General features: G+C 41.7%; 3 protein-coding genes across 6 annotated transcripts in view; 2 read left to right on the top strand and 1 right to left on the bottom strand.

The window, feature by feature from the left end:
* The first annotated feature begins 1386 nt into the window (after window positions 1-1386).
* Window positions 1387-8543, top strand: tspan5a (tetraspanin 5a). Of its 2 annotated transcripts, XM_086012531.1 has the most exons (11): window positions 1387-1530; window positions 1763-1862; window positions 2325-2375; window positions 3173-3319; window positions 3417-3587; window positions 4699-4824; window positions 4931-4978; window positions 5796-5912; window positions 5991-6052; window positions 6458-6557; window positions 6938-8543. In XM_086012531.1, the coding sequence occupies exons 2-10, from the start codon at window positions 1782-1784 to the stop codon at window positions 6528-6530; spliced, it is 876 nt and encodes a 291-aa protein (XP_085868657.1). In that variant the 5' UTR covers window positions 1387-1530; window positions 1763-1781; the 3' UTR covers window positions 6531-6557; window positions 6938-8543. The 2 variants fall into 2 exon arrangements, with proteins under 2 accessions (XP_085868657.1, XP_085868666.1); XM_086012540.1 differs by lacking the exon at window positions 6458-6557 and having other exon boundaries at window positions 1408-1862.
* Window positions 8544-8673: 130 nt separating this feature from the next.
* Window positions 8674-21433, bottom strand: rap1gds1 (RAP1, GTP-GDP dissociation stimulator 1). 2 transcript variants are annotated; one of them, XM_086012413.1, is made up of 15 exons: window positions 20955-21433; window positions 19789-19896; window positions 19596-19718; window positions 19345-19470; window positions 17154-17300; window positions 16640-16768; window positions 16179-16304; window positions 14881-15024; window positions 14664-14795; window positions 14439-14573; window positions 14225-14350; window positions 13412-13551; window positions 13190-13316; window positions 12980-13108; window positions 8674-11618 (listed from the first exon to the last, which is right to left on the bottom strand). In XM_086012413.1, exons 1-15 carry the CDS (start codon window positions 20956-20958, stop codon window positions 11491-11493), a joined length of 1824 nt encoding a protein of 607 aa, XP_085868539.1. In that variant the 5' UTR covers window positions 20959-21433; the 3' UTR covers window positions 8674-11490. The 2 variants fall into 2 exon arrangements, with proteins under 2 accessions (XP_085868539.1, XP_085868547.1); XM_086012421.1 differs by lacking the exon at window positions 17154-17300 and having other exon boundaries at window positions 20955-21421.
* A 1355-nt stretch (window positions 21434-22788) lies between these two features.
* slc1a1 (solute carrier family 1 member 1) overlaps window positions 22789-25923 on the top strand; it is a 9169-nt gene continuing 6034 nt past the window's right edge. The window contains exons 1-3 of one of the 2 annotated variants that reach the window (XM_086012434.1): window positions 22789-23042; window positions 24670-24810; window positions 24888-24980. In XM_086012434.1, coding sequence (XP_085868560.1) covers window positions 22943-23042; window positions 24670-24810; window positions 24888-24980 — 334 coding nt within the window. In that variant the 5' untranslated portion in view covers window positions 22789-22942. Of the gene's footprint in view, window positions 23043-24462; window positions 24590-24669; window positions 24811-24887; window positions 24981-25923 lie in introns of those variants that run through there. The other variant, XM_086012442.1, reaches the window with a different exon arrangement.

Genomic DNA, 25923 nt, shown 5'->3' with positions numbered 1-25923 from the left:
AATAAGTTGTTTATGGAATTGTATGCTTTTATCTGAATTTGACCCGTCAGATGCAAACTTAGATGTGCATTGCCATCCAATAGTTGAACATTATCTACGGCAATTACAATTAATTATCTAAGGATAAATTGTGCTTGCTTAGTTTGCTGCATGAAAAAAATGAAATTCGTTTTATCAGATAATAAAAAGACTGAGCTCATTCTTCAAGTGAGTTACAGTAGGTTTCGTCTTAAAAAAAATTACATTTATGAATAAATTGTTTACACATTACTATCAAATTATTCATACCAACGTCTATTTTATTATTCTTAATAGTTATACCAAATTGGATATCTTTCATTGTTTACATAGCAAATTGAATCCCCTTGTGTTGAAGCCAGTCATGAAAATCCTTCCAAAATCTCTATTATATTACAAGGGAAGAAAAGATATTCCAGGTTTTAATTTTCAGTTTCACAGAAAACACATTTCCCGGTTTCCATTTTGAATTTATACTTTAGATATTAATTTGTTGGGTAAATTTTGTTTATGATTTTGAATTGGTTTTCCTTCATCTTAAATGAGACCGAAAAAGAAAGGTACTTACATCTGATCGTCTTAATTTCTTCTTAAAAAATATTTTAAGATACACAGTAGTACCATTTTACAGAGTTCGGGAAACTACAATTTTGCAAATAATGTCTCAGAAATGTGTTATTACATTTGGGATTACAAAGTCAATGCCACCAATCCAAAATTGTTTCAAATTAGGTGTAACATCTCAATAATACGTGTCTTGTTTAACCATAGAAAAAAGAGATGAGGGAATAGCTTTTACTGTTTGATTGTATTTGTTTTTGGTACAATGGATTAGAAATTTCTCGCAAAAATCAGCATGTTGTAGAATACTTCCCTCATCAGACACAAAGTGGGCAGCCGCCCATATACCTTTAGAGAACCAATCTTGAATAAAAATAAATCTTCTGTTGATGGTTATATGTCTATTATTCCATATTAGAGAGTTATGTGGTGTAAAATTACTTTATGTTTAAATATTAGTTTCCAATAAAGTAGTACCTGCTGATGAAAGTCACAGAGCCTCACTGGTAATTTATTTATCTCAAAATCACATTTTAAAAGAAAGTTAATGAAATGGTCAGGTGATTTAATCCACAGAAGGCGTGAACCAGTAATGTGATTGACTCAAAGCCACAACTAATTCATGGACAATTTAATTCATCCAGTTTAAATAATCCAGGTTTCTTTATTTTTTATTCACTCTCATTTTATTATCGCAGAATTGAAATGTTTACGTTTTGACAGGATGTGATGAATGCTGCGCCGGAAATGCAACCTTTTCATGAGTTCTGATTGGCTCGCAGTGGTATCCTTCAATGTTGCCGTCGGCCAATGAGAGCACAGCACCTGCCTCGGCGGCCCGCCTTCCGTGGAGCGCACTGTCCCAAAGCAAAGGGACGCGTCTTTGACTTCAAGACGATAAACGGACGGAGGCGCTCGCTACATTTGGATTACGGCGTGCATTCGTGCCAAGTGAGCGCCTCATCATGTCATTAAACTGTCCAGGCAATGACTTTTCAGTACATTTCGACTAGCGGATATGGTGACGAGATGTATCCGCGGAGTGCTTCTTGAACCCGCTCCACAAAGCCCGTGAAGCAGGCCCGTCCGTGTTTTTGTTTTCAATTGTGCCGCACTCGATTTCCTTTCTTCCCCCCCACCCCCATATATTTTTTTCTTGTTGTTTTTTTTTTGGTCGCTCTAGCAGCCGATGATGAGCAAACATGTCAGGGAATCACTACAAAGGCCACGAAGTCAGCTGCTGCATCAAGTACTTCATTTTTGGATTCAACATCCTCTTTTGGGTAAGCGAGTAGGCCTGCGTCGTCACATCTGTTCCGATTCGAATCGGGTTCCATCCAAATGGTGTTAAAAGACGCGTTTTGCTCCTAAAATAACGGAACGGAGCCCTGCTGGTGCAGTACCAAAAACTGGGTGACAGCTGCTAATCGGCTTGTTGGTGCCCTTCACTGTCAGCCATACAAAGACTACAAAGACATCAAGCACAAGTTTTGTGGAAAGCCGCAAGTCCATACAGCCATTACACGAACCGTCACTTTCCAAAATATTATTTATTTGATATATTTCCCCAATGTTTTTCTTACTTTTAGCAGCTTCTCCATCCTTTCGTGGACAGACATCTGCGGTTTAAATTTATTTTAACGCCCATGGCAAGCATGAGAGTTTATCGAGTCCTTTTTATTTAACTTTTTTTTGTTTTTTTTTTGCAAGTTTAATTTTTATTTATTTTTTGCTTTGTTTTGCAGCTGCTGGGCATGGCCTTGGTCGGAATTGGCTTGTGGGCATGGAGTGAGAAGGTGAGTAGATACTAGGGCTGCAACTAACAATTATTTTAATAATCGATTAATCGGTTGAATTTTGTGTCAAACAGATCGATGAATTGGCTAAAAAAATCATTTCCATTCCTTTATTCAAAAACAGGACATTATTTCAAACCATGTTGATCATTGTTTTCCAAAACTAAGCAAATGTTTTATTTTGATGCAACAAAAAGATAATCAGTTTGCTTTCATGGAGGACTACTAAAATGTGATATTTACTGTTGAGTAGCTGAAATTCTGAGCATTTGGACAATTTTAAATTCCAAAATGTATGAAAGCTATTAATCCATTATCGAAGATTGTTGACTAATTTAACAATTGATTAGTTGTTGATTCATCGTTGCTCCTCTAGTGTAGACATTCTAGTTCTGAATCGTTTCTTAGGGATTTTGTTATTTATTAAAATTTCTGTGAAGGGCACTTTTCATGAAGCTCAGCACAAATGCCATGGGGCTAAATTAATCAAATAATTATAATCAAATGTATATTCGTGTCTCAGTTTAAATGGCAACATTTTTTTTTCAATTGAGTTATTTCCATTTCTCTTAACATTTTTAAAGACTACTGGGTGCCCAACGAAAAAAACTGACGCAACAGCACCCTCTGCTGGACATTCGTCGCATTAATTTATCAAGCAATATTCGAACTAGAAATACATTATTAGATGACATCACCTTAGCCGACATCGCTGAGTTTCCACTTTGCCGCAGCGATCCCTCGTCTCCCCTCATATTTCTCGCTGTGTGACACGTGATTCTGTGCGCCTCCTCCAGGGTGTTCTGTCCAACATTTCATCCATCACGGACCTGGGGGGTCTGGACCCGGTGTGGCTCTTCATGGTGGTCGGCGCGGTCATGTTCATTCTGGGCTTCGCCGGATGCATCGGAGCGCTGCGAGAAAACACCTTCCTGCTCAAATTTGTACGTTGCGTGCAATTAGCGAGCGCTCACCTCCATTCGGTCATGACCGACAAGCGTCGACCTAGCGCGAACGGGCTGAAATCTTTTCCTCCCGCAGTTCTCTGTGTTCCTGGGAATAATCTTTTTTCTGGAGCTGACCACCGGAATCCTGGCTTTCGTCTTCAAGGACTGGATCAAGGACCAGTTGAACTTGTTCATCAACAATAACATCCGGGCTTACCGGGACGACATCGACCTGCAGAACCTCATTGATTTCACTCAGGAATACGTAAGCTCAAATTGTACACTCAATATGTATTTAAAAAATAATGACCAGATAAGCAGTCTCAATCAATCTTGAATAAGAACATCTTTAGATAGTTTTCTTACACATTATGTAATTAAAAACACATCCTGTGTGCTTAGCTTAATGCAAAAAAATTATGCAAAATGCCATAGCCGGACTAACGAATAGCATCAGTGTTGCGTTGTGAAGTCATGTTTTTTTTAATCCTGTGAAAAAGGAATCAAATTACTGACGCTTAGCGAAGGATTTGTGACAGTCCCCTTATGTCTGTGTTATACGGCCCGCCAGGATTTTTTTTACAATCTATTTCGGGGATGGGCAACTTAAAAACTGGAGGGGGACACAATTTTTCAGCATTGCCAGATATATGACAAAAATGCTATTTTAAATATGGACAAATTACATGCCCTTAATATATTTCATTTTTGATACTACATTTTCCAATGCATGAATAAAAGTGTCACCATCCAAAGCCACAAGATCTGAAGCAAACAACACGATAACCTCATAGTGTAATTTTTTTTCCAGTGCAAAGGGCTCTCTTGCATAAAAATTACCGTTAAAGGACGGCAAAAAAACTGATGTGCATTTAGTGCAAAAACGTCTTTTTTTTTCTTCCACCAAAATCAACTCACTCAAACTTTTAATGTTATTGAGGTACTGTTTGTCCTGCATATCTTTCCAAATGTGCCAAAAACTATTATGGCTACTCTCCTTGTAGTATCGTGCAGTAGAAAACCCAGTACAAGAGTAATAACTAAGACATTTCTGCCATCTAGTGGTCATTGGTGATATTACAACTTAAAATTACAGTCGACCGCTGCATATTCGCAGCTTGGCATCTGCAGATTTTTGTCGTATTTTTCCTGGATTTTAATTTCCCCCTTTTTTTTGTGGAAAAATATTTAATGCTTATCAGTGTTTTTTTTTAAAAGAATCTTTGGTGTTTTTAAAAAAACAAAATAAAATCTATATGTGCTACGTTTAGTGGCCCGTGTTACCGCATGTTTCCGCATCCATCTGCATATAGCGCGCCGAAAATAGGCACTGTAAATAATGTAAGATGTTTTTCTTTGTCGTTGCCGCTTTTCAGTGGGTGTGCTGCGGCGCTTTTGGAGCGGACGACTGGAACCTCAACATCTACTTTAACTGCACTGATGCAAACCCCAGTCGGGAAAAGTGCGGCGTTCCCTTCTCCTGCTGCACCAAGGACCCCGCAGTACGTGCAAAGACACCTCGTCTATATGGACACTTTGCTATTATTTCACCCATACTGAAACAAGATGGATGACTTTTTTTTTGTTTTTTCTTTTTTTGGTCTGTAGGAGGATGTAATAAACACTCAATGTGGATATGATATTCGAGCAAAACCAGTAAGTGTGTCATTAAGCGACATTATTAATCATCACATATTCGTCAAAGCAACACAGAATGGAGTTTTTCCACAATTCTGACACTTACCTTTGAGATGTAACTTTGCTGATACATGCACAGTCATGATTATTCACCTTTTTGCTCTCAGCAATGTTTGTCTTCAGAATTTCTTTTTAAGGGCAAGTCAACCCAAACATTTTCTTCACGGCATTCTGATTAATATAAATCGTTTGTGCAATATGAGGTAAGCAGTAAAATCCACCCGTTTTTGTCCACCTCAGCGGGCGGACATTTTGCCACTCGCTGTCGAGTGAAAATGACATCACAGTTGCTCAGGGCTCCCATAACGACCGATCATGGCACGGTTTCAGAAAACAGGTGAGCCGTGATTGGTCGTTACCTGAGCCCCCGAGAAACTGTGATGTCATTTTCAGTCGACAGAAAGTGACAAAATGGCCGCCTCTGAGACGGAGGATTTTACTGCTGAACTCGCATCCCACAAACACAATATTAATCAGAATGCCGTGTTTACACTAGTGGAGGCACATAGAACATATTATTGTAAATAACATTTTTGGGTTGACTTTGTCTTTCTTTTGAGTTATTTTATTATTGTAATAATTATTATTTACATTTTGAGTTAATATCTGTTAACGTCTAAATGCGGGCAGCATTTCATGCACATTTGCGACTATCCTGAGTAGCACAAAAGGTCTGTCTTCTATTATCTTCCCCCTACATTTTGCTGGTGATTTTCAACGTGACTATTCAAGTGCGATATTGCAAACGGCCGAACAATTTGTTTGTGCTGCGCAGGACTCGGAGCAGAAGGACTACATCAACGTGAAAGGCTGCGTGCCGCAGTTTGAGAAGTGGCTACAGGACAACCTGACCTTAGTGGCGGGGATATTCATCGGCGTTGCATTACTCCAGGTCAGTCTCGCTAACTTATTTCACTCTTGGCTAATTTAACATCCTTCATTTAAAGAGTTGCTATTTTGCCGTCCACAGATCTTTGGCATTTGCTTGGCGCAGAACTTAGTGAGTGACATTGAAGCCGTACGCGCAAGCTGGTAAGGAAATTATCGCAACGCCACTGACGCTGTTTTTTTTTTTTTTCCCCAATCGGTCCCTCTTCATCTCGACACATTGTAGCTTCCGTTTGCTACGTGACCAGGATGTGGTGGAACCTCTTAAGTCAAATACCATTGTTGGATTTGTCCGATTTTCCTCGTTCGGCCCATTTTTCCATGTTGCGGTTTACAGATTTTTTTTCCCCCCTTGTGTATGATATAAGAAACTATATTTTTCGTGAAAGTCTGTCTCAAATTCCAATTTTTTTCCCCCACCTCCCGTAACGCATTTCCTGTTCTCTGGTTGGCTTGAGAACAAATTTGACTTCAGAGGTTTCTAAGCAGGCAATACAGGAAGTCACTTCACCCCTCTTTCTCCCCCGCCCCTTCCACATGCTTCATCAGGGTGCCCCCCCAACTCTCCATTCGTCGACCCCCGCCACACTCGGGCAAGAACGCTCCGGCGTACTACTCGTGAGGCACATGCTATGCGTGTTTTTATCCGGTGGGTGTTGGATGGCTTGATGTGAAATATTAGAATCGTTTGCACCACCAGTTGTTTTGTACAAAAAGATATCGATAATAAGGAGAATCGCATCTGTTGTTCTCATGGTGACCCGGGATCACCCGATTGGTGGAGCAGTCAGGACATTTCTTGCGTTAGCGCTAGCATCAGTGCTTTGTGTCTTTATTGTGACGTTGCTTAAGTATGTTGTGATGTCTTGTCTTCCTTTCTACTCGAGTACGTCCTCATCCCCCCCCCAATTTTCATGGTCATTTGTCAGATTATTGCCAATGACAAACAAGCCCAAAAAAACGACTATTGAGTATCTATGACCTCACAAAACAACCTGATTTGATATATTTTTTCTGCTTTTGATCTAGTGGATTTTGACGAGTCAGCTGCAGGACTTGAGGCCTCCGTGAGGACGTCAATGAAGGGGGACATTCACCTGCACTACTCATTGAGCCAGCACCTTTTTAAGGCACTACTACTGTGTGAAAAAAAAAAAGATGTATGTACAGTATATACAGTTTACACTTGTAAAAAAAGAAAAACACTGCCCGTCTTTAGTTTCTGTTGTAGTTGAGACACTGTTCCCATAAAGTTGGCTAGCTGTCTATTTACCATTACAATCATTAAAAAGAGCAATAAGATTATTTAAATGTGACAAGTACGAGCTAGCCTCGTTAGCTTAACAAGTTAAGCTTGCTAGTGCTGACGGATGGTAGAGTAACGTTAGCATTTTGAGCTAACATGGTCAATAACATTGTTTACCTTGGAGCAGTCACAAGGAACACCTGTTGATTTTTGAGGGATTCAAATAACTGGTTTTGATAAATACACAGAGCATTTTGACAAAAGCTTTTAACATTAGATCAGTATTTTCCATAATGCGTCTAGTTCAGAACAAAGCACTGCTGTATCTGTGTGACACATGACCCATCAGACCAGTGTTTCTCAACTGGTTGTTTAAGGCCCAAAAGCGGGTCGCTGACAGCTCATAAAAAATTACGTGTGTTTGTAATTCAGATTTATTCGGCATAATATAGAAATTCCCACATAGTACTTATTAGGTAAGTGACAGGAAATGTTAACTCACTTGTACTCAAGTCACTAGTTTACTAAGGAAAATACTATGTGGCTCAGCCTTTGGCTCACAGACATCATAGCTAGCAATATGCTAATATGCTAAAAAATGCTTTATTGTCCCTAACTTTCATAAAAGTGGGTGGCGACCTTGCAACAATAGGAAGCTGTGGGTCCCAGAGTGACAACAGTTGAGAAGCACTGCGTTAGACTTTAGTTTTAGTATAACTTTATCCCTCAAAAAAATATTGTATTTACTGTACAATGTTTTATGTGACTTTTTACGTAAGCCATGAACTGTTTGAGGGCGCAAATTTATCCATTTAAAAAAATAAAAATAAAAACACATTACTGTTGATTTTCACGTAACATTTCACATAACACGAGGTGTTTGAGGATACAAAATTTTACTGATTTTTTCCCTTTATTTTGACTTAACTGTCATTTGAGGTCTTCGAGGCTGTGAAGGGTTTGGGGTACAAGTAGTTGTTTTTGGTAATGCACTGTGATAAAAAAAAAAAAAAAGTGTCAGTAAAGACTGCAACCCATTTAGTTTTGGTTATGTGGCAGGAACTGTCATGTTTTCAGTAATTTAATACATTCGCCGCTCATTCGTGACATACTGTATGTTTCTGCACTTGAATCACACCTGACACAAGCATCTTGTATTTTTATTTTATTTTTTATAAACATGATGACTCACCCATTCCCCCCCCCCAAAAAAAAAGTCATTGTATTTGATATGATTCATGATTGTGTAAAATACTCATCACTGGCCACTGTACTTTGGGTTGTTTTAGGTCACAGTATTTCCCACGAAAGTATTATTAAGGGTATGTTCTCACTCATTACCTTGAAAATGGGGCCGGGTTTAAAATAAATGATTGAAATGTTGACCAAGATTGTGTGAAAGGATTTCAAAAATTTGTAGCCAACAAGTTCTGTTTGGGGTTTATTATTGCATTCATGCATTGCCATTGCATTATTTTTTAGTACTGATAATAAAAGAAACAAAGACAGTGAACCCCGCTAGCTATCACCTTTTAATTATCTTCTGTTACAATCTTTCAAATGTACAACTTTTTCGACATTTACAACAAACATTTACGTTTATAGTACTTTTATGCTGTTGCTATGGATACAACTCATTAAGAGCACATTTGATAAATAACCACTCATACCTTTAAAAAAAAAACAAAAAAACAACAACGATATGGTGACATTTGTTATAGATTGGGACATGCCAAGATTTCCAGTATATGCGATGTGACATGATAAAGCAATTTTCAGAGATCCATTGGGGGTGGCGGCTCATGCATTTCTTCACTAATGTGCATTTAATTGCCGATGCTAGCTGCGCTTTTATTCACTGCTAAAAGTGTAAAAAAACACAAAACGTTTTTTTTGCCATTGTGTTCCCAATGAATAATGTTACACTATCTCAACAGGTGTGACAATGCAAGAGTGACACGGGCGGGGGTGTAAACAACTCACAAAACCGTGACCTGTATTTACTATGACCTGAACATAAACCGTAGTTTCCAATTAATAGCCTCCACTCCAATCCAATTTATTTCATCTACAGTAGAAACAGCACTGACACAGACCGGGTGGGGTGGGGGGGGGGGGGTTGTAAAGTAATTTGCAGACATGGCATCTCTAAAGTTGACCACACGCAATGATGGAAATGCAAATGTTTCGCAATATGCGTAACAAAATCTCAAGGACAAGTTCATCCCGGAGGACTCCTGGCAATGGCCAAAAAGACCCTAAAATGGCTGCTTCATGCCAAAATGGCTGACTTCCTGTGTGTTTTGTTTTTGAGATGTTTTGTGGTTCTACACATGCCTACCAAATTTCAATATCCTACCTTGGCTGGGTTCTGTGTAAAAGGTTCCCCGCCACAGATGTCTGATACTCTGCAGTTAAGGAGATAACAGCCCATCTATGAGGTAATGCGGTAATTTTCTTAGCGAATGAGACCTGACGAATGAAGGTGCCTCGCTCTTTTGTTCTGACTTTCACCACAAATATGTAGACCCGATGTCAGCAACTCGAAGACATATTGGATCAACTTTATAAAAAAAAATAAAAAATAGAAATAAGACTCAAACCTCAACAAATCAAAGAAAGGTGGATAGGATTAGAGGAAGCTGCCTATATTGCGAGCAGGGATGGGGAACCTATTGCGCTAGTCACAAAAAAATTAGGGATGTTGGGTGAACTTTCTGGACGAACCTAAAATGCACTACGACCTTTACTGGTGAACTTCTAAAATTTGGAATTCACATATCAAACTCCCCTCAACTCTTTGTGAGTAGTCTATGGTGTGCCACCTGACCTGCCTGGCAATTCTAAAAACAAACCAAAAAAATCCATATATTTACTAAAAATGGATGATTTCATGAAAAAACTCAAAAAGGGTTCCCCGCTCTTGCATCAGAGGCAGGCTGGCCAAAAGCAAACATGCACCACAGCAAAACGACGAGGGTTTAACACGGCAGCTGGCGTCACAGCTTATGCTCATTCTATGAGTGCTGCAAAGTTGCATGTACCAGGGTCGCACGGTGTACCTGTACTACAAAAGTACCGTCATACCTCACTGTCAAAAATGAAACAATACCACAGACTTTTAGTACGAGTGCTTCTGCAAACAGTTCTCCATAAAAAAAATTTAAAAAAAGAGTCAGAGTGTTCTTGCCTAGTCTCTCCCGTAAGATATTGAACGCGTTTCCATGTGGACAGAACGAAAGCTGAACTAGTGAACTGTGGTAGATTTTAGCGTACTTTTTTCTGCCTCCACACAACAACAGTATGGCAAATGCGGAAAGACAAAAGTCCAATCCACAATGCAATACAAATTCGAATTGAAATTCGCTGAATAAATCTGATCTAATAATTAAAAAAAAACAAAACAATTGAGTCATTTTAGGAACGTGCTAATTCACTGTGCTAAACTACAGCATGACACAGCATGAAAATTAATGATGATTCATTCGATATTGGCGAATACCGATACCGGGTGACGGTCCCATACCAGCCTTATTTCAAGGTATTGGGTACTCGTGAAAGCTGCCAATACCAGCCACTGATATTAAGGCAAAAAAATAAATTAATTAATAAAAAAAAAAAAAAAATCAGACATCAAGCAAGTCCTCCTGGCCAGTATTTTGCGCTACACTGCAGTGATCAGACACGTCAGCAAATCATCATGTACGCCAGAATTTTTTTTCAGTAATTGTGGTATTTGGTATCGGTGATACTCAGGAGCGAATGCTTGTACTGGTATCGGTCTGAGAAAAAGTGGTATCGAAAATCCCAATATTTAATGATTACATATACTCCGATACAGTCCAATATTTTGAAATGCTAAGAATCGAAAGCCCTGTGTTCTACGATGTACTGCCATTTGAGTTTTTTTGCCGTGGTATCGTTTCAGCATCAGTATCAGGGTACTTCACGCAGGTATGGTATCCACATCTGAATTTTGCTACCGTGACGACGCTAGCATGTACAAGTCGAAGGGGCTGAGGAAAAGACCGATGCTACCTCGCCTTAATCAATCTCACCATTATGACGGCTTTCGTGGGTTTTTGTGATTACAAACAATGACATATTCATACGCGACGGACATCAGTCTGTCTTTAGCACGAGTCAAGAGGATGTCTGTCTGGCAGTTAATGCAACGTGGTACCTTGGCACATGACGATGGGCTTACAGTACAAGGGGGGAGCGCATTCACCGGGTGATCGGGTGCAGGGCGTTCGGGTGCGATGGCCCGGGGGAAGGGAGGGGGGGGGTGGTGGTGGGGGGTGATGGGTTGGTGTTGACGTTCGAACCCGGCCGCTTAGCTCTGGGCGGTTAGCCGCTGCTCTGTGAGCGACGCCTGGTGGGACACCGTCTTGTTTTCGTGCGAGCGAAGCTTGGACACCACGTCGATGAACGCCCGACTCTGGACTTCTTTGTGGAGGGGCTCTGAGAGAGCAGAGAAGAGTCAACGCTTCTTCTTCAACACGTGACTAATGCACAAAAAGTCAACAGGAATCCATATCCCGTGTCATTCCTGCCTCCATTTTGCCCGAACGCCGTGTGGCATTATGTCGTTTCAAGATCGATAGTCTGGATGTTAGACAATGACGAGTGGAAATAGGAAGGTCAGATATATTTGAGTAAGCCTGTTTTGTCAAAAACGGATCACTGCAATGCTAAAACGAAGTGAGTACAAAGATTCATTTGTGGTTATTCATCAGCTCGTTGTCTTAAATAGTACATCTCTCATGGCTCTAAGACCTTTGAAAAAGAGCTTGGGAAAATCATGTTAACCACAGCAGTTTGCTTTTGAGTAGTATTATAGACTTTTTGTCTGGTTTGGTGGAACCATTTTAAATCAACAAGTTTAAATCAACCCAAATATTTTTTTCCAAGAATATGTTCCCAGCAGGCCCAGCGAGTTGAGACAAGGCATTCTGATTAATGTTGCGTTTGTGGAATGAGTTAAGCAGCAAAATCCACCCGTTTTTTTTTAGCCATCTCTGGGGGCGGCCATTTTGTCACTTCTGTCGACTGAAAATGACATCACAACTGCTCTGGGCTCAGGTAACGACCAATCACGGCTCAGCTTCAGAAAACAGGTGAGCCGTGATTGGTCGTTACCAGAGCCCTACAGTTGTGATGTCATTTTCAGTCGACAGAAGTGACAAAATGGCCGCCCGCAGAGATGGCTAAAAACGGGTGGACTAACTCTTATTCCACAAACGCAATATTTATCAGAATGCCTTGTTTCAACCAGTGGGCCTGCATATAACATACAGGGTATTCTTGAAAAAAAATATGTTTAGGTTGTCTTCTCCTGTAATGAGTTAGCAATTCTTTGTGTGCATTTAAATTAGCGACTGAACGTGATTTGGGGTTGGCCATTCGACGCTTTATGATGTCAATCGACCTAGATTAATTTGAGCCATGGCAGTTTGGGCTAATTTGCATTTGATTTTTTATACACGCAGGATGGCTACGTAAGACTAGTAAAATCAAACACTAAACGCGGCTTTTATGCTATTGCTAGCTTCCCCCAAATTATCGGAGTGATTGAATTCTTCTCTGTAACCCCGTTTTGTCTTCCACTAACACTTCCAATTCCATCACTTCACACTTTGAGCTTGCGTTGCTCTCTTTCAAGTTCTGTGGTAAAAAAAAAAAAAAAAAAAAATTACATTTCCTGTTTAAATAAAGTGGGATAGTGATCATCATCCAGGCCTACTAAAATAAGAGAAACTAAACCGCTCTCTTGCGCATTTACCATAAAAGTGTCGTCAGTGAAAATGTGTCTGTGGTCTCACCGGAGCCCATGACGGCACAGATGAGGATCATGGAGTTGTATTTAATCTCCGGCGCGCTCCTCTCATCCGACAAGAGCTTGTGAAGCACGGCGACGAGGTTGGCTTCCTCAAAGTCCTTCTCCGCTGCAACTATGAATTGATGATAAGAACAGTTCATTTTTGGGGACTGATTCAAATGGCGTGCGAGTGGTTTCTTGCAATTGCTCTCACCCAAATCTAGCGCCGCAATGAGGCCCAGCGCCACCAGTGCTTCATTCTGCATGATCATGTGCTCACTGGTCGCCATGGTGACTAAGTGCTTGACTCCTCCTCCCTGGATGACTGTCCTGACGACGTCCTGGAAAAGCACATTGAGAAAGGAAAAAAAAAAAAATGGAACAGTCAGTGAAAAGATTCAAAAATGTCTGCTTCAAACCAAACTGGCTATCAGACCTTGGACTTGCTGTGTCGAATGAGAGCGGAAAGGAGCCTGTTGGACTCGCCCATCACTCCGGCGTGATCTTTGGCTTCACACCACTCCACCAGCCGCTCCACCAGTTTCCCGTTGGTCCCAAGCTGGTCCGCCGCTTCCACTGAAACCAGCAACGAGGCAGATTCGGAGCGTTTTCATGAGAATTTGGTCAAATTGTGACAGTAGTTCACCTTCCGCAGCCTCGTTATATTGTATATTTTTTTTGTAACATCTTCATTGTATTACTGGAATTGACAGTTTACAGCAATCTTTTTTTTTTTTTTTTTTTTTAAAGTGGAAGTCAACCCAAACATAGAAGAATATGTTCTATGCAGGCCTTGAAACAAGGCAATCTGATAAATATTGCGTCCTTTGCGGAATAAGAGTGAATCCGCCCGTTTTTGGCCATCTCTGGGGGCGGCCATTTTGTCACTTCTGCCGACTGAAGACTGACATCGAAGTTGCTCAGGGCTCAGATAATGACCAATCACCGCTCATCTGTTATCTGAAGCTGAGCCGTGATTGGTCGCTACCTCAGCCCTGAGCATCTGTGATGTCATTTTCAGTCGACGGAAGTGACAAAATGGCCGCCCCCTGAGATAGCTAAAAACGGGTGGATTAACTCCTATTCCACAAACGCAATATTAATCAGAATGCCTTGCCTCAACTAGTGGGCCTGTCTTTATGGCGGATTTTTACCAACCGCAGGTGGGTCCCAACTTATCCCCCTCGATAATCGGAGCCTCACTGTATTGCTATGACAGGACGGATGAGTAGACTTCGACGACTTCTACCTTGTGTATCGATGAGCATGCGCAAGGTCCCCAGAAGCTTAAACTGAACCGGTGGCATCTCCGACTGCAAGAACTTCAACACCACATCCGCGACCCCAGCCGACAGCATCTTGGATTTGTTCACAACTGGTGGGACATGACACCGGGACCTCAGCATGTGAGAGTGCGTCCAAACTGTTGACTGCCAGCATACAAGCATTAAGCCTCGGCTCACCGGGTATGGCCAGGTTCCGAAGAGCACTGAGAGCTGCGTGTTGAACTGTGACGTTGCCTTCATCGATGTGCCGATCCAACAGCTCCAAAAGCTTCTGTACAATGCCAGTGTCCACCATGTGGATGCAGTTGCCATCTGTCCACAGAGAGAGAGAGAGAGAAAAAAAAAAAGCAGTCTAAAAAAAACGGGCTTGATCGAACAAAGCGGCAGCTTATTCAGTCTCACCATTGCGGGCAAAATTAGCTATGGCAAGCGCACCGGCCAGTTGCAACTGGTGGTTGTGCGATGGGATCCAGGAAAGCACCCTCTGAAAAACACTGCCCTTCCCTCCCTCAAACAGCTTCTGCATGGACTCGTCTGCACAGACAAGTCAAGAATGGTGAACGGGGAGGGAAGCGGAAGGCAGACGTAAAAGTGGCGTTTTAAAAGTGGCGTTTTTGACCTCCAAGCAGCAGGAGCACCATGAGGTCAGAGGCCGTCTTCAGCTGGGCCACGTCCTCCTCCCGCTTGCCGTCCACAGTCTGGCCCACCACCTCCAGGAGACATTCCACCAAACCCGCCTCCACCATCTGCAACTTGATCGCGTCTGAACGGGAGCCAAGGCAAGTATGAGTCGGCGATTGTGGGGAGAGGATGTGTAACGTTATGGTGGAATATTATTGTGTTATTCTAGGTCTAATAATCACGCTACTACTTCTAATCATAAAAATAACAACAATCGCTAAATGTATTATTTAAAGCAACACTGTGCCGTATGTCTGTTTTTGTTGATTATGGCGGCGCCCTGTGGACAAAAGCGGTAGTGTTTTGACAAAAATCAACCACATTTCCCATGCGTGCCAGCGCGTAGGGTCGTGAAATCTTGAGCCGTCCTTATAGCGAAAGGAGAAAGTGAGCAAGCCGTAAAGCAATTCAGGACATTTGTATTTTTTGGTGCCAGGCAGGGGCGGAGCCATGGGTGGGCCTGGGTGGGCACAGGCCCACCCATGGCTCCGCCCCTGCCTGGCACCAAAAAATGGGCCAGTTTGACAGACTGCCCACACAGTGAGATTCATGAAAAAAATATATTTTTAAATTTTTAGTAAATTATTATTAAATTATTTTTGAATTTGTGTTTTGTTGTGTGTTTTTATTTTGTTGAATATTAAGGATGGCATAATTGTGGTTGTCTAAGGAAAATCTGAACTTCATATTAATTAGTTTGTCATTTTATTTGAATATACTATGTGTCGGGACAGGAGGATGGTGCTCACCCTGATTTTTCCAGGCCCACCCATTAGCCACTTTCTGGCTCCGCCCCCGGTGCCAGGGTTGATCCCATCCTCCTCAAAGTTGCTTTGTGCCAGTAAAAACCGAACAGACCCCCTCAGGGCATGAAGTCCCATTCAACTGCTGTACTTGTAAGTCAATGTTTCATCAAAAGTGAAAATTGTTTATTTAGGTCGATTTCTTGCCCAGTGCTGCTTTAATGCAGAACGTGCTTTACTGTTGCATGAAAAGCAACAGGTGGAAACACAGGTTAACTGCACCTACTGCCATCTAGTGGAAGAATATTTAATTGCTCTGCCTGTCACTACACATCACAGGCAGAGATAGATGAACAAAGATATATTAATTGTAGTCAACATTTTCAGACAAATTCAGTGAAATCGGTTAACTTATTCCCTTATTTTTTTAAGCCCGGTTTTTGCAATGTGCATGATGGGGAAAAAAAAAAAGAAAAAAAAAAGGCAATTTTACCATTTTCTGCGAGGGGAGCCAGGACCTCAAATATCATTTCTTTCTTTTCATGCTCCACTTGCTTCTGGAAAAGGCGCACCAGTTCCTCAGCAATGTTGGTGGAGGCAAACTGCTCCTTGCTCGACTCTGATGCGACAACGGCAGCCATGTCAAAAATCGCAAAGGACGCCATCTGATTTTAAAACCAAGTATACTGTTTAACAGGCAGCAAGGCTCCACATTTGAATTTGTTTAAGAGCTTGCCCTTGCGGCCGCAAAGGTTCTGCGGTCAGTCATTTGGGCACCTTTGCCGCCATTTTAGGGCTGCTTTGGCCACTTCCAGAGTTACTTCGAAAGCAAACTTGAGGTTTTGTCCCGAATGCAATCAACTTTCAACTACGTATCCAGAACAGATGGCTACCACAAAATTGCCAAGGATTTGAGTTTTCCTTATTGCGTGCGGGCTGAGCAGCTAAACTCACCGAGCTCGGCTAAATTCCCAAAGGCGATGAGACACATTTCCGTCAGGGCGGCGTTGTGGGAATGGATGCCAAGCAGCTTCACCAGTGTGGGGATCACGCCCATGCTTATCAGCTGGCCTTGTAGGGAATCTACGGAGGGGAGGGCGGGTGTGTTTGGGAACGTAAAATCAGACAGATATTTTGTTAAAATTATTGTGACTGTGAAGGACGCTATTAAAGATTGCGTACAGCTTTAACACATTGTCCACCAAAGGGCCCCAAATGGGGCGCGGGTCCATTTTTCTTGCCTCACGAGCAGAATGCGGTATGTTATCATAAGTTTATGTAGCATGTACGACGATCTAATTTCAGAGGTAAAGCTGGAAAAATAGCAGAGCATGGCAGAAAGATGAGAAGAATGAAAAATCCCTCACGTTTTTTTGGGGGGGGGGGTTTGTTTTTTTGTGTTTTTTTTTTTTATGGCGTACAGGAGAAGACGGGCGTATTAGATGACAGTTGTTCTGACGGTCATTACCATTATCATTGCTATAGTTCATCAGCATGCCACAAAAGACTGTCAAGAGCTTCTCATTTTCCGGCTCTGTATTTTGGGAGAGGGTTTTAATGTGTTCAGCTACTATCTGAGCCCCTCCTGCCAGGTCAACTGCACTCCTGCCCTCATCTGCAAAACAAAAGAGGCCGGGACACAAATCAACCACAAACAAAAAAAAATAAAAAATAAATAAATAAAAAATGAAAAAATACATGTGGAGTAATCTTTGTTCTATCCATATATTATTCTTGTAGCGTAATAAAGTCAATCAAAAACAACAAATCTGTCAAAAAAAAATTGGGGGGCAGGGTTCATTTCTTGTGCTATTAGCGCGCAATGTTTGTCTGACAAAAACTGATAATACATTTTCATGACAAGAACTTCTTTAAAAAAAATATTTGTGGTCACTGGTGAAGATAAGCAGCACAGAGAATGATAGGATACTTCGCAATTTGAATGTTTATAAGCTTTTTAGGAAGGAGACCTCAGATGCTGCGCTAGCTCGTGTAGCCTAGCTGGTAGCTTGCACAATCTGTCAAACAACCAGAGATGGTTTGCCGAGCAGTCATTCGTCAGCGGTCTGGGCACCCGTCCGTCATCCGTCATCCGTCATCTCTTCCTGTAATCGTCTGCCTGTCCGTCCGTCATTTTATTATATAAAAAAAATAAGGTCCAACAGATGAAAAATCCATCCATCCATTATCTGAAGCGATTTGAATGAAATGGTAAATAGAGTCCACCATGTACATCATAACGTGCCGGATTGCTGCTCAAACAGCTTTACACTCACATAAAATTGACATTTCACGCAGCGTATAATTATTTCTATTGAACTGTTACGTGGAGGTCTGCTGCCACTTTAACTTTTAAAGGTTTTTCCTTTAAAGTTTGGCTTATTGTAACCAGAATCCCATGTCACATTGTTGCCAAAGGTACAACCCTGGTGGATTAAAATGCTTCCTAGTCCTTGTGAAAACCAAAATAAAGTTGCCCTGACAATAAATTAACGTTGTTTCTTCAACATCATCTCGTCTTCTTCGCAGTCATCATCATCATCATCACCTTCTTCTTCTTCTGTCTATTAGCAATTTGCAAACCACTTTTGGTGCATCACTGCCACTTTCTGAAATGGTGCGTACCGTTTCCCAACCTCCTCACCCTACTCTTTCCCAAAATAAAAATAGGAATGTAAAAGTTAACTGACAAGAATGTCTCTGTATTCAAAGCTCCATTATTAGCATTAGTTGTTTCCCTACAGCCTGACTAACTAATGATTCTCTCTTTGGTGCGTACCCCCACCCTACTGTACTGTACATATACAGTCAATGCGGTCTACTCAAGTAAGCCTAGCGACTGCCGTCATTGCCGGCGCGCGTGAGAGAGACGGGTCGCGTTTCCGTCTCTCGTCAGCAAAACAGGCACCTCTCTGCAATGGTCTGATGGAATGCCCACCTCCGCAAACAACCATCTAACACCTGTGGGTGATGAGCAAATTCTTGTCATTAAATGTGCACTCTGGTTGATTTAAATGTTAATGTGAGAAATATGCATATTTAGCCATTCAAACGCTGACATAACGAAGGATAATAACTGAGGAAGGCTCAGCACTATTGTCTTTCCCCACCACCATTTTACACAGCACAAGGATGAGCGACACGCTTCTTTACACTCCCACCAATGGGTCCGTAATCAAGCCAAAAACAAAATCACATCCCACGGAATTCCACAGATGAGCAAGCTTTTGAGCACGGAAAGCGCCAGAACCGACAGCTGGTAGTTAAAGCTCGACAGGAGGCTTTAAACCCTCTTGAAAACGCATCAAGAAGTCAAAAATTCGAAAGCCGTTGTCATATCCTAAAAGTGTCAATCCCATCCTTCGAGAAGGGGGGGGGGGGGGGGGGGGGGGGGAGGAATGCAAATAAATAAATAAACAACCATTTAGTATATCAATCTCTGTCATGGCATGGCATTTGTATTTGAAGGAAACATGCTATGTTTTAACGTTTTGAAGCAGACTGCGTTTTTCTAGATGCGTGACTGATGGCTCTGCTGTTTTCCCCTGCACATGTCACATTCCAAAGCACACAATACTATCAACCTGTTGGGCCCTGAAACCCAAAACCAGCATCAGGCCCTTTATGGGACTCTGCGTTCGTACAGCACAGATACTTACGGCTGTCGTAACAGATGTTGCCAAGAGCCCGACCCGTCTGCAGTAGAACCTCCTGATCGGTGGAGTTCAACAGCTGAATGAGCGGAGGGATGAGGCCGGCTTCCACGCAGGGTGTCCGCATGAACTCTAAGGGAGGAAAAGGAGTGTCATTGCACAATTCATAAACTAGGGTGGCTCAAACTGAGTGTCACCCTATACGTGCTTCAAAACATCTAAAATGGCTGACTCCCTATGTCTTTTTTGGCACTCACCATTTTTGGCCACCTCTGCGATGATATTGGCGACTTTGGGGGTGCAAGATGACTGAGGGTTTAGCAGGGTGGAGAGCAGGGGAAGAACGCCCATCTCCTGGATCTTCACACTGGCCTCCGTGTCTACGGGAAACCACGCCCAGTTAATGGTTATCGCCAGAGCTCGGGTGAGCGCATCTGGACGCGTACTTACTGTTGTTGAGCAGCGCTTTCAGCAGGCAGTCCAGACAGCTCTCCACGCTGTCCGAGGCGCTGTCTGCCGACGCCAGTTTCAGCTTCGCCAAGGCGTCGCTCAGGTTGTCTGGAAGCAAAAAACACTTCATTGAGACTTGGCTGTATTTAGCCATTCTTACCACATCGTAAACTGCCCTCAGTGCAGACGTGGCGTCTGTAAAGCTGAATCTAAAATATTTCATTACATTTAAAATGACATTTGAATAAATTTGAGATTAAAAATACTGCAGAATAATCAGTTTCATCATAATACATATGATTTTGAAATAAATGTACAGGAGTGTTTTGAATTTTAATTCATTCCCTGACTACGTTTGTAAGTCAAAACAGTGTATCTTAACTCATCTTTCCTCACTGAAATGACTGCCAATTAATCCAAAAAAGCATGTTTCCAGGTACCAACAGAGGTCCAGCCGTCTGCCGCCAAGCCATACCACAGTATTTGTATTATGCTTTCCAACTATAAATGTGCAAGGGTCAGTCGGCGAATGTAATTTTGTTTGTGATTGTCTAGTTCAGTCGTGTCGCTTGGCGTGCAGCGGGCCATAGAGGCGCAAATCTGTGAGGACAAATAAATCCAACGTCCACGTACTGGAAGCAGTGCAGTCAAGAGAAACCCTCTGAAATGAAGACTTGGAACAAGTCAAAGCAATTTCATGGATCAAATATTAGAAATTAGATTCAAAACGTAGTGCAGTGTTTATGCCAGCACAGAAGGCTTTACTGGTCCTGACCGGCGGCTCATATGTGGCCCTACTTTGCCGAGCCCTGACCTAAATGAAGAAGGAAATGCTCCAGCGGAGTAATATGCAGCCGGATTGCGTTGCGTAACAGCTGTAAAGATGGAGGAGTGCCATCTGCACCATCAACAGCGCACCCGGCGGTGCCATTTCCGAGGATGGAGCCCACACCCAAACCTCCCGAGAAGCAGGACACTGCCGTTGCAATGCAGCATCCTAATCACACACACAAGACACCCCGCTCGCTGAGCTGCCACCACCAACCAAATCGCTAATAACACAGCAACTGTGATAGTGGCTGTGATGACGTCATTATATTAAAATAACCCTCCAAGGTGGTTTTGATTGACAGGTTAGCTTGTTAGCTAAGCGACTAGCGACTCACCCATCTCGACGGGATGCTGCACCGGGAAAGAGACGAACGTGGGGGGGGCGGGGGGTTGTGGAAGCTCTCCAGCTCGTCGTCGCAGGGTCTAATGAAGGCCAGCTCCCCCCGATACACACATAAGCGCTGCTGCTGCTGCTGCTGCTTCTTCTTCTTCTTCTTCTTCACGCCACGCTTATCGTATCTGCAAAACGTCGTCGCTGATGTGGCGAGTGAGCTAACCAGCTAGCACTCAGCCAGTCAGCAACTCCCTAAAAAAGGGAACAAATCTGCGACTCGCTGTTGCTATACGATTAACTTTCCAGTCATTGCCCCCCAACGCCAAGAGTGGAGTATTTTTTTTATTTATTTTTTTTTTAGTAAGAACGTCCTTAAAGTACAGGACCACTCTGTTGAAGGAGTGAGGTCGGAAAGTAAAGAGAAGTTTTCCGGATAAGCTTTCAAAATAAAAAGGGTCAGACACCGCCTTCGAAGTAAAGGCGGCGAAAAATCGGTAAGTAAACACTTTCGGCTGCACCTTCAAAATAAAACCTAACAGACGCATTCTAATGATGAGAAAGCGTCAAATGGCAACTTCATAACGTAACTGTCTTACTCACCGTATTCCAATTTTTCTTGAAATATTCCGGTGACGACATAACCTTTTTCACGCGAAATAACGTTTATTGTACAATTGTAAAATGACTCCCCCCTGCCCCAATACAATACTTTTTCTCATAAAAAAAAATCCCATAATATTACATCTTTCTTACATCAGATGAAAAAAAACCATGCGGGATCGGGTCTGCTTTCCGATCAAGTGATCGGCTCGGAGCAACTCTATTTATTTTATTAAATTTCATTTTTATCTTTTCATCTTTACTCTCATAACATTGCAACATTTCGTCTAATATTTCTTCAATATTCTCATATAAATTGTTTCTTTTCCTTGTAATATCAACTTCAATCTTGTGAAATTATAAAAACATTTTCTTGTAATATTTCCATTTTGGTCGCTGGTAGTGTAGTGGTACACTCGCCTGAGTTGTGTGCGGGCAGCGTGGGATCGGTTCCCACTCAGTGAATGTGTCTGTGTGTGCCCTGCGACTAGCTGGCGACCAGTTCAGGGTGTAGTCCGCCTTTCGCCCATAGTCAGCTGTAGGCTCCAGCATCTCCCCGCGACCCTGTACAGGATAAGCGATGTGGAAGATGACACATGACACACATATTACCATTTTAATCTTGTGAAACTGTAAACATTTAATACGACTTTAATCTTGTGTAAAACTGCAATTTTAATTGTGTAATATTATACTTTTTTTCCTATGTACATGACACAAGATTCAGTCATAACCCTGTTTTGTTGTTGCTCTGCTTTGTTTTTTTTCTTTCTGTTGTAATCTCCGTGGCAAGTAGTGATGGGCGGAGTTTCCTGCACCAGTAACTTTTGTAACTTTTAGATCAGGTTTGTTAGCTTTTTTTGCCTGAATAAATACTGTAATTATATGCTTATTTGTTTGCTTTGGAATCATCTTCATGAATTTTTACCTCACCCAAGAACGAATACTGTAAAATGGCGCTTTTTTTTATTTGCATTTCCTTCATTTTCTTGAATTACTAATTAATTAATCGACTTAATTGTTACAGTTTATCTCGGGAATATTTTGCTTTCGTCGTAACATTGCGTTTCTTTCCTCGGTAAAAAATCTTGTCAATTGACGATTTTTTTTTTCCAGTTTTCCATCATTGGTAACCTTCTGTGGTGGATTCCAACGTGGAGGAGAAAATGTCTGAGACACCTTGTGAGGGAGTGGAGTTGTGTGTGTGTGGGGGGGGGGGTTCTCCATCCTTCCTGCCCCCCCCCCCCCCCTCGCCTCCCCTCCCCCTCCCTTACATCGTCGTTGGCCATCAGCAGCGTCTGACGCGACGCAGCAGCGCCTCATCTGCTCGTGACATTCCGGCTTTTGTGTCCGAGCGAGGAGGGGGGGACACCTTCTTCGTGGACCACCATGGACATGATGGGCGACAAAGAGCGGCGACGCGTCAGTTGCAAAGGCTTGCTGAAGAAGAACTGGCTGCTGATCGCCACGGTGGTATCAGTGCTGCTCGGTATGCATGTGCATCTATCTCCATTTTATCCTTCAGCCTTTTTTTTTTTTTTTTTTTTTTTTTTTTTTTTTGCGGTGCACGCCGAGCGCATACGTGATGCTTTATAGATCAAGGGTGCAGCCTTTCCTTGTCGATTAGTCTTGGGGTGGAGGCATACAAAATGTATGAAAAAAAAGAATACGTTGCAAGCATCTAAGCAACACTTGTGGGTTCAATGTTTATGGTGTAGTTTCTCCCAGGTTTGACTGCATGCCACCAATTGCATTTGCAAACAATATATGACCACAATAAAGTCGTAGTGTTACCAGAATAAACTCGGAATTTCAATCTTTAGTCATTAGGGACTGTATTCGTGTAATATTACGACTTTTGTTGCAATTTCACGCTATTCTCGACGTTTCAACTTTTTGGTGAGCTTTTATTCTTGTTACATTCCCTGCAAAAATATTTTCATGACTTTATTCTCATAGCATTCGATCTATCGTTCTAATATGACTTTACTCTTGCAACAGTGTAAATATTTGTTGTAATAATACGTTTGTTTGTTGTCTTACGACTTGTGTTGCAATATGTTCTTCTCGTAATATTACAGCTTTATTCTTCTAAAATGACAAAATGTTTTCTTGTAGTATGATTTTATTTTCATAAAAATATTTTTTTATGACCGAAAAGCAACTCGTAACATACAACTTTTTGTTGTAACAGTACATTATTCTCGCAAGGCGACGATTTTATTTTTTGTAATATTACGACTTTACTCTCACACAATTACATATTTAATTGTGTAACGCTATAGCTGTTTTCGTAAAATTCAGACTTTATTCGCGTAACACTGCGACTTTATTCGCGTAACACTACGACTTTATTCTCACAAGATTTTGTTTTTCTTTTCGGAAAATGTGCAACTTTATTCTCGTAACATTACGACTTTATTCGCACACGATTGCATCTTTATTCTTGTAACATTACGACCTTATTCTCACAAGAATTCGTATTTATTTTCACAAAAATGTACAACTCCATTCTCGTAACATTAAGACTTTATTCTCGTGTACCATTAACATTGACTTTTTCATATCATTACGATTTTTATTCTCACAAGTTCGCATCTTTATTCTCATAACGTTCCGCCTTTATTTTCATAACATGATGACTTTATTCTCGCAAGATTACATTTTTATTCTCGCAAAACTATTACTCTTGGTCTTTTTCTACATTACACTTTCATCTTTATTCTTGTAGCAGTACGATGACATTCCCGCATGATTACTGTACATCTTTCCTCTTTCTAACATGACATTTTTGTCTCATAAAATTACTTTATCCCCTTAACACTACGACTTTAATGTAATCGCACTTTAACTTTGCCACATTACGGCTAAAGCCCTTTTAAAGTCTCGCGAGATTTGTTCAAGCCCGGTCAGCTTCTGTCATTTGTAATGGTCGCGTTCAATCAAACTGGCACTATACGAGCCATATGCACTCGTTACAATCGATGGCTAATAGCTGAGCTTAGCCTTTTTTAATGGGGACACAACTCTTGTACTGTATGTGGATACCATTAGAGCCTCTACCTCCAATACTGTAATGTTGTTGCATTAAACAGGCACTTGTGTTCACATTGCAGGGATCAGTCTGGGTGTTGCGGTAAGAGAATATGCCTCCCTGTCCCATCTCCACAAGCAGTATTTCGGCTTCCCGGGAGAGATTCTGATGCGAATGCTCAAGCTGGTCATCCTCCCGCTAATCATTTCCAGCATGATAACAGGTAGAAGCACGAGTGTGCACAAATCCAACCAGCGTGGATTATGACGTACACTGTATGTGATGTGCGTCACGCGACAGGTGTCGCAGCCCTGGATTCGGAGGTGTCAGGCAAGATCGGCCTGCGAGCTGTCATCTATTATTTCTCTACCACCATTATTGCCGTCATCCTTGGTGAGTTCAGCTTGCGCATTTTTTGAAAGGCATAAGACGGGGCTCCAGTTGGCTGTGGTGATGATCACCGCCATAGCCATGCGGACTTTTGAGATTACCACCTTGCTTTTTCCAACACCACCCTGTCAAAGGCTGGACCTTAAGGCGGAAGTCAACCCAAACTTTTTTTTTTTTTTTTTCAAGAATATGTTCTATGCAAGCCCACTAGTTGAAACAGGGCACTCTGATAAATATTGTGTTTGTGGAATAAGTGTTAATCTACTCGTTTTAGCCATCTCTGGGGCGGCCATTTTGTCTTCTGTCGACTGAAAATGACATCACAACTGCTCACGACGACCAATCACGGCTCAGATTCAGAAAACAGGTCAGCCGCGATTGGTCGTTGTGAGCAGTTGCGATGTCACTTTAAGTCGACAGAAGACAAAATGGCCGCCCACAGATATGGCTAAAAACGAGTGCATTTTGCTGCTTAATTTATATTCAACAAACACAAAATTAATCAGAATGCCGTGTTTCAACTAGTGGGCCTGCTGGCAATATATTCTTGAAAAAAATATGTTTGGGTTGACTTCCGCTTCAACTGGACCGCTGGCTACTTTTTGTTCACGTTTATTGAACAGAGTAAAACCAATCAATCAAGTAGTTAAACATTGTTTGTATAATGTAGTAATTTTGAAAAACTGCTGCATGAAGGCTTTCTGTAAGGCAAATAGCCGAGGATTTTATTTCGTCTCTCCACTGCGCAATAGCTGAATCCTGTCGCCACATTCACAACCAGAACAACAACAATCTGCAGTAAGATGACCACACTTGAAGACATCAATGTGATATGTTCACAAATTGGAAGTTGACACAAAGTTTAAAGTGGAGAAAAACATTTTTTTTCCTGAAACGGAATTACCTTTATTCTCAGTCTTTTGAAGAAAGATTCCGTTACTATTTT

Source organism: Filicampus tigris, chromosome 2 (assembly GCF_054856515.1).
Source record: "Filicampus tigris isolate MCC_2025a chromosome 2, RoL_Ftig_1.0, whole genome shotgun sequence".
Lineage (NCBI taxonomy): Eukaryota > Metazoa > Chordata > Actinopteri > Syngnathiformes > Syngnathidae > Filicampus > Filicampus tigris.
Note: the sequence above shows the minus strand (reverse complement) of the source record. Positions and strands in the feature narration are given on the sequence as shown.

Excerpts from the sequence above, each read along its gene's own strand:
- rap1gds1 (XM_086012413.1), bottom strand. Across the intron at positions 19,471-19,595 it reads CGCAGAGGTGGCCAAAAATG|AGTTCATGCGGACACCCTGC; the intron begins GTGAGTGCCAAA and ends TTCCTCCCTTAG. Across the intron at positions 14,574-14,663 it reads AGCTAATTTTGCCCGCAATG|ATGGCAACTGCATCCACATG; the intron begins GTGAGACTGAAT and ends CTCTGTGGACAG.
- tspan5a (XM_086012531.1), top strand. The coding sequence starts at position 1,782 with ATGTCAGGGAATCACTACAAAGGCCACGAAGTCAGCTGCTGCATCAAG. Across the intron at positions 3,320-3,416 it reads ACACCTTCCTGCTCAAATTT|TTCTCTGTGTTCCTGGGAAT; the intron begins GTACGTTGCGTG and ends TTCCTCCCGCAG. Across the intron at positions 4,825-4,930 it reads GCTGCACCAAGGACCCCGCA|GAGGATGTAATAAACACTCA; the intron begins GTACGTGCAAAG and ends TTTGGTCTGTAG.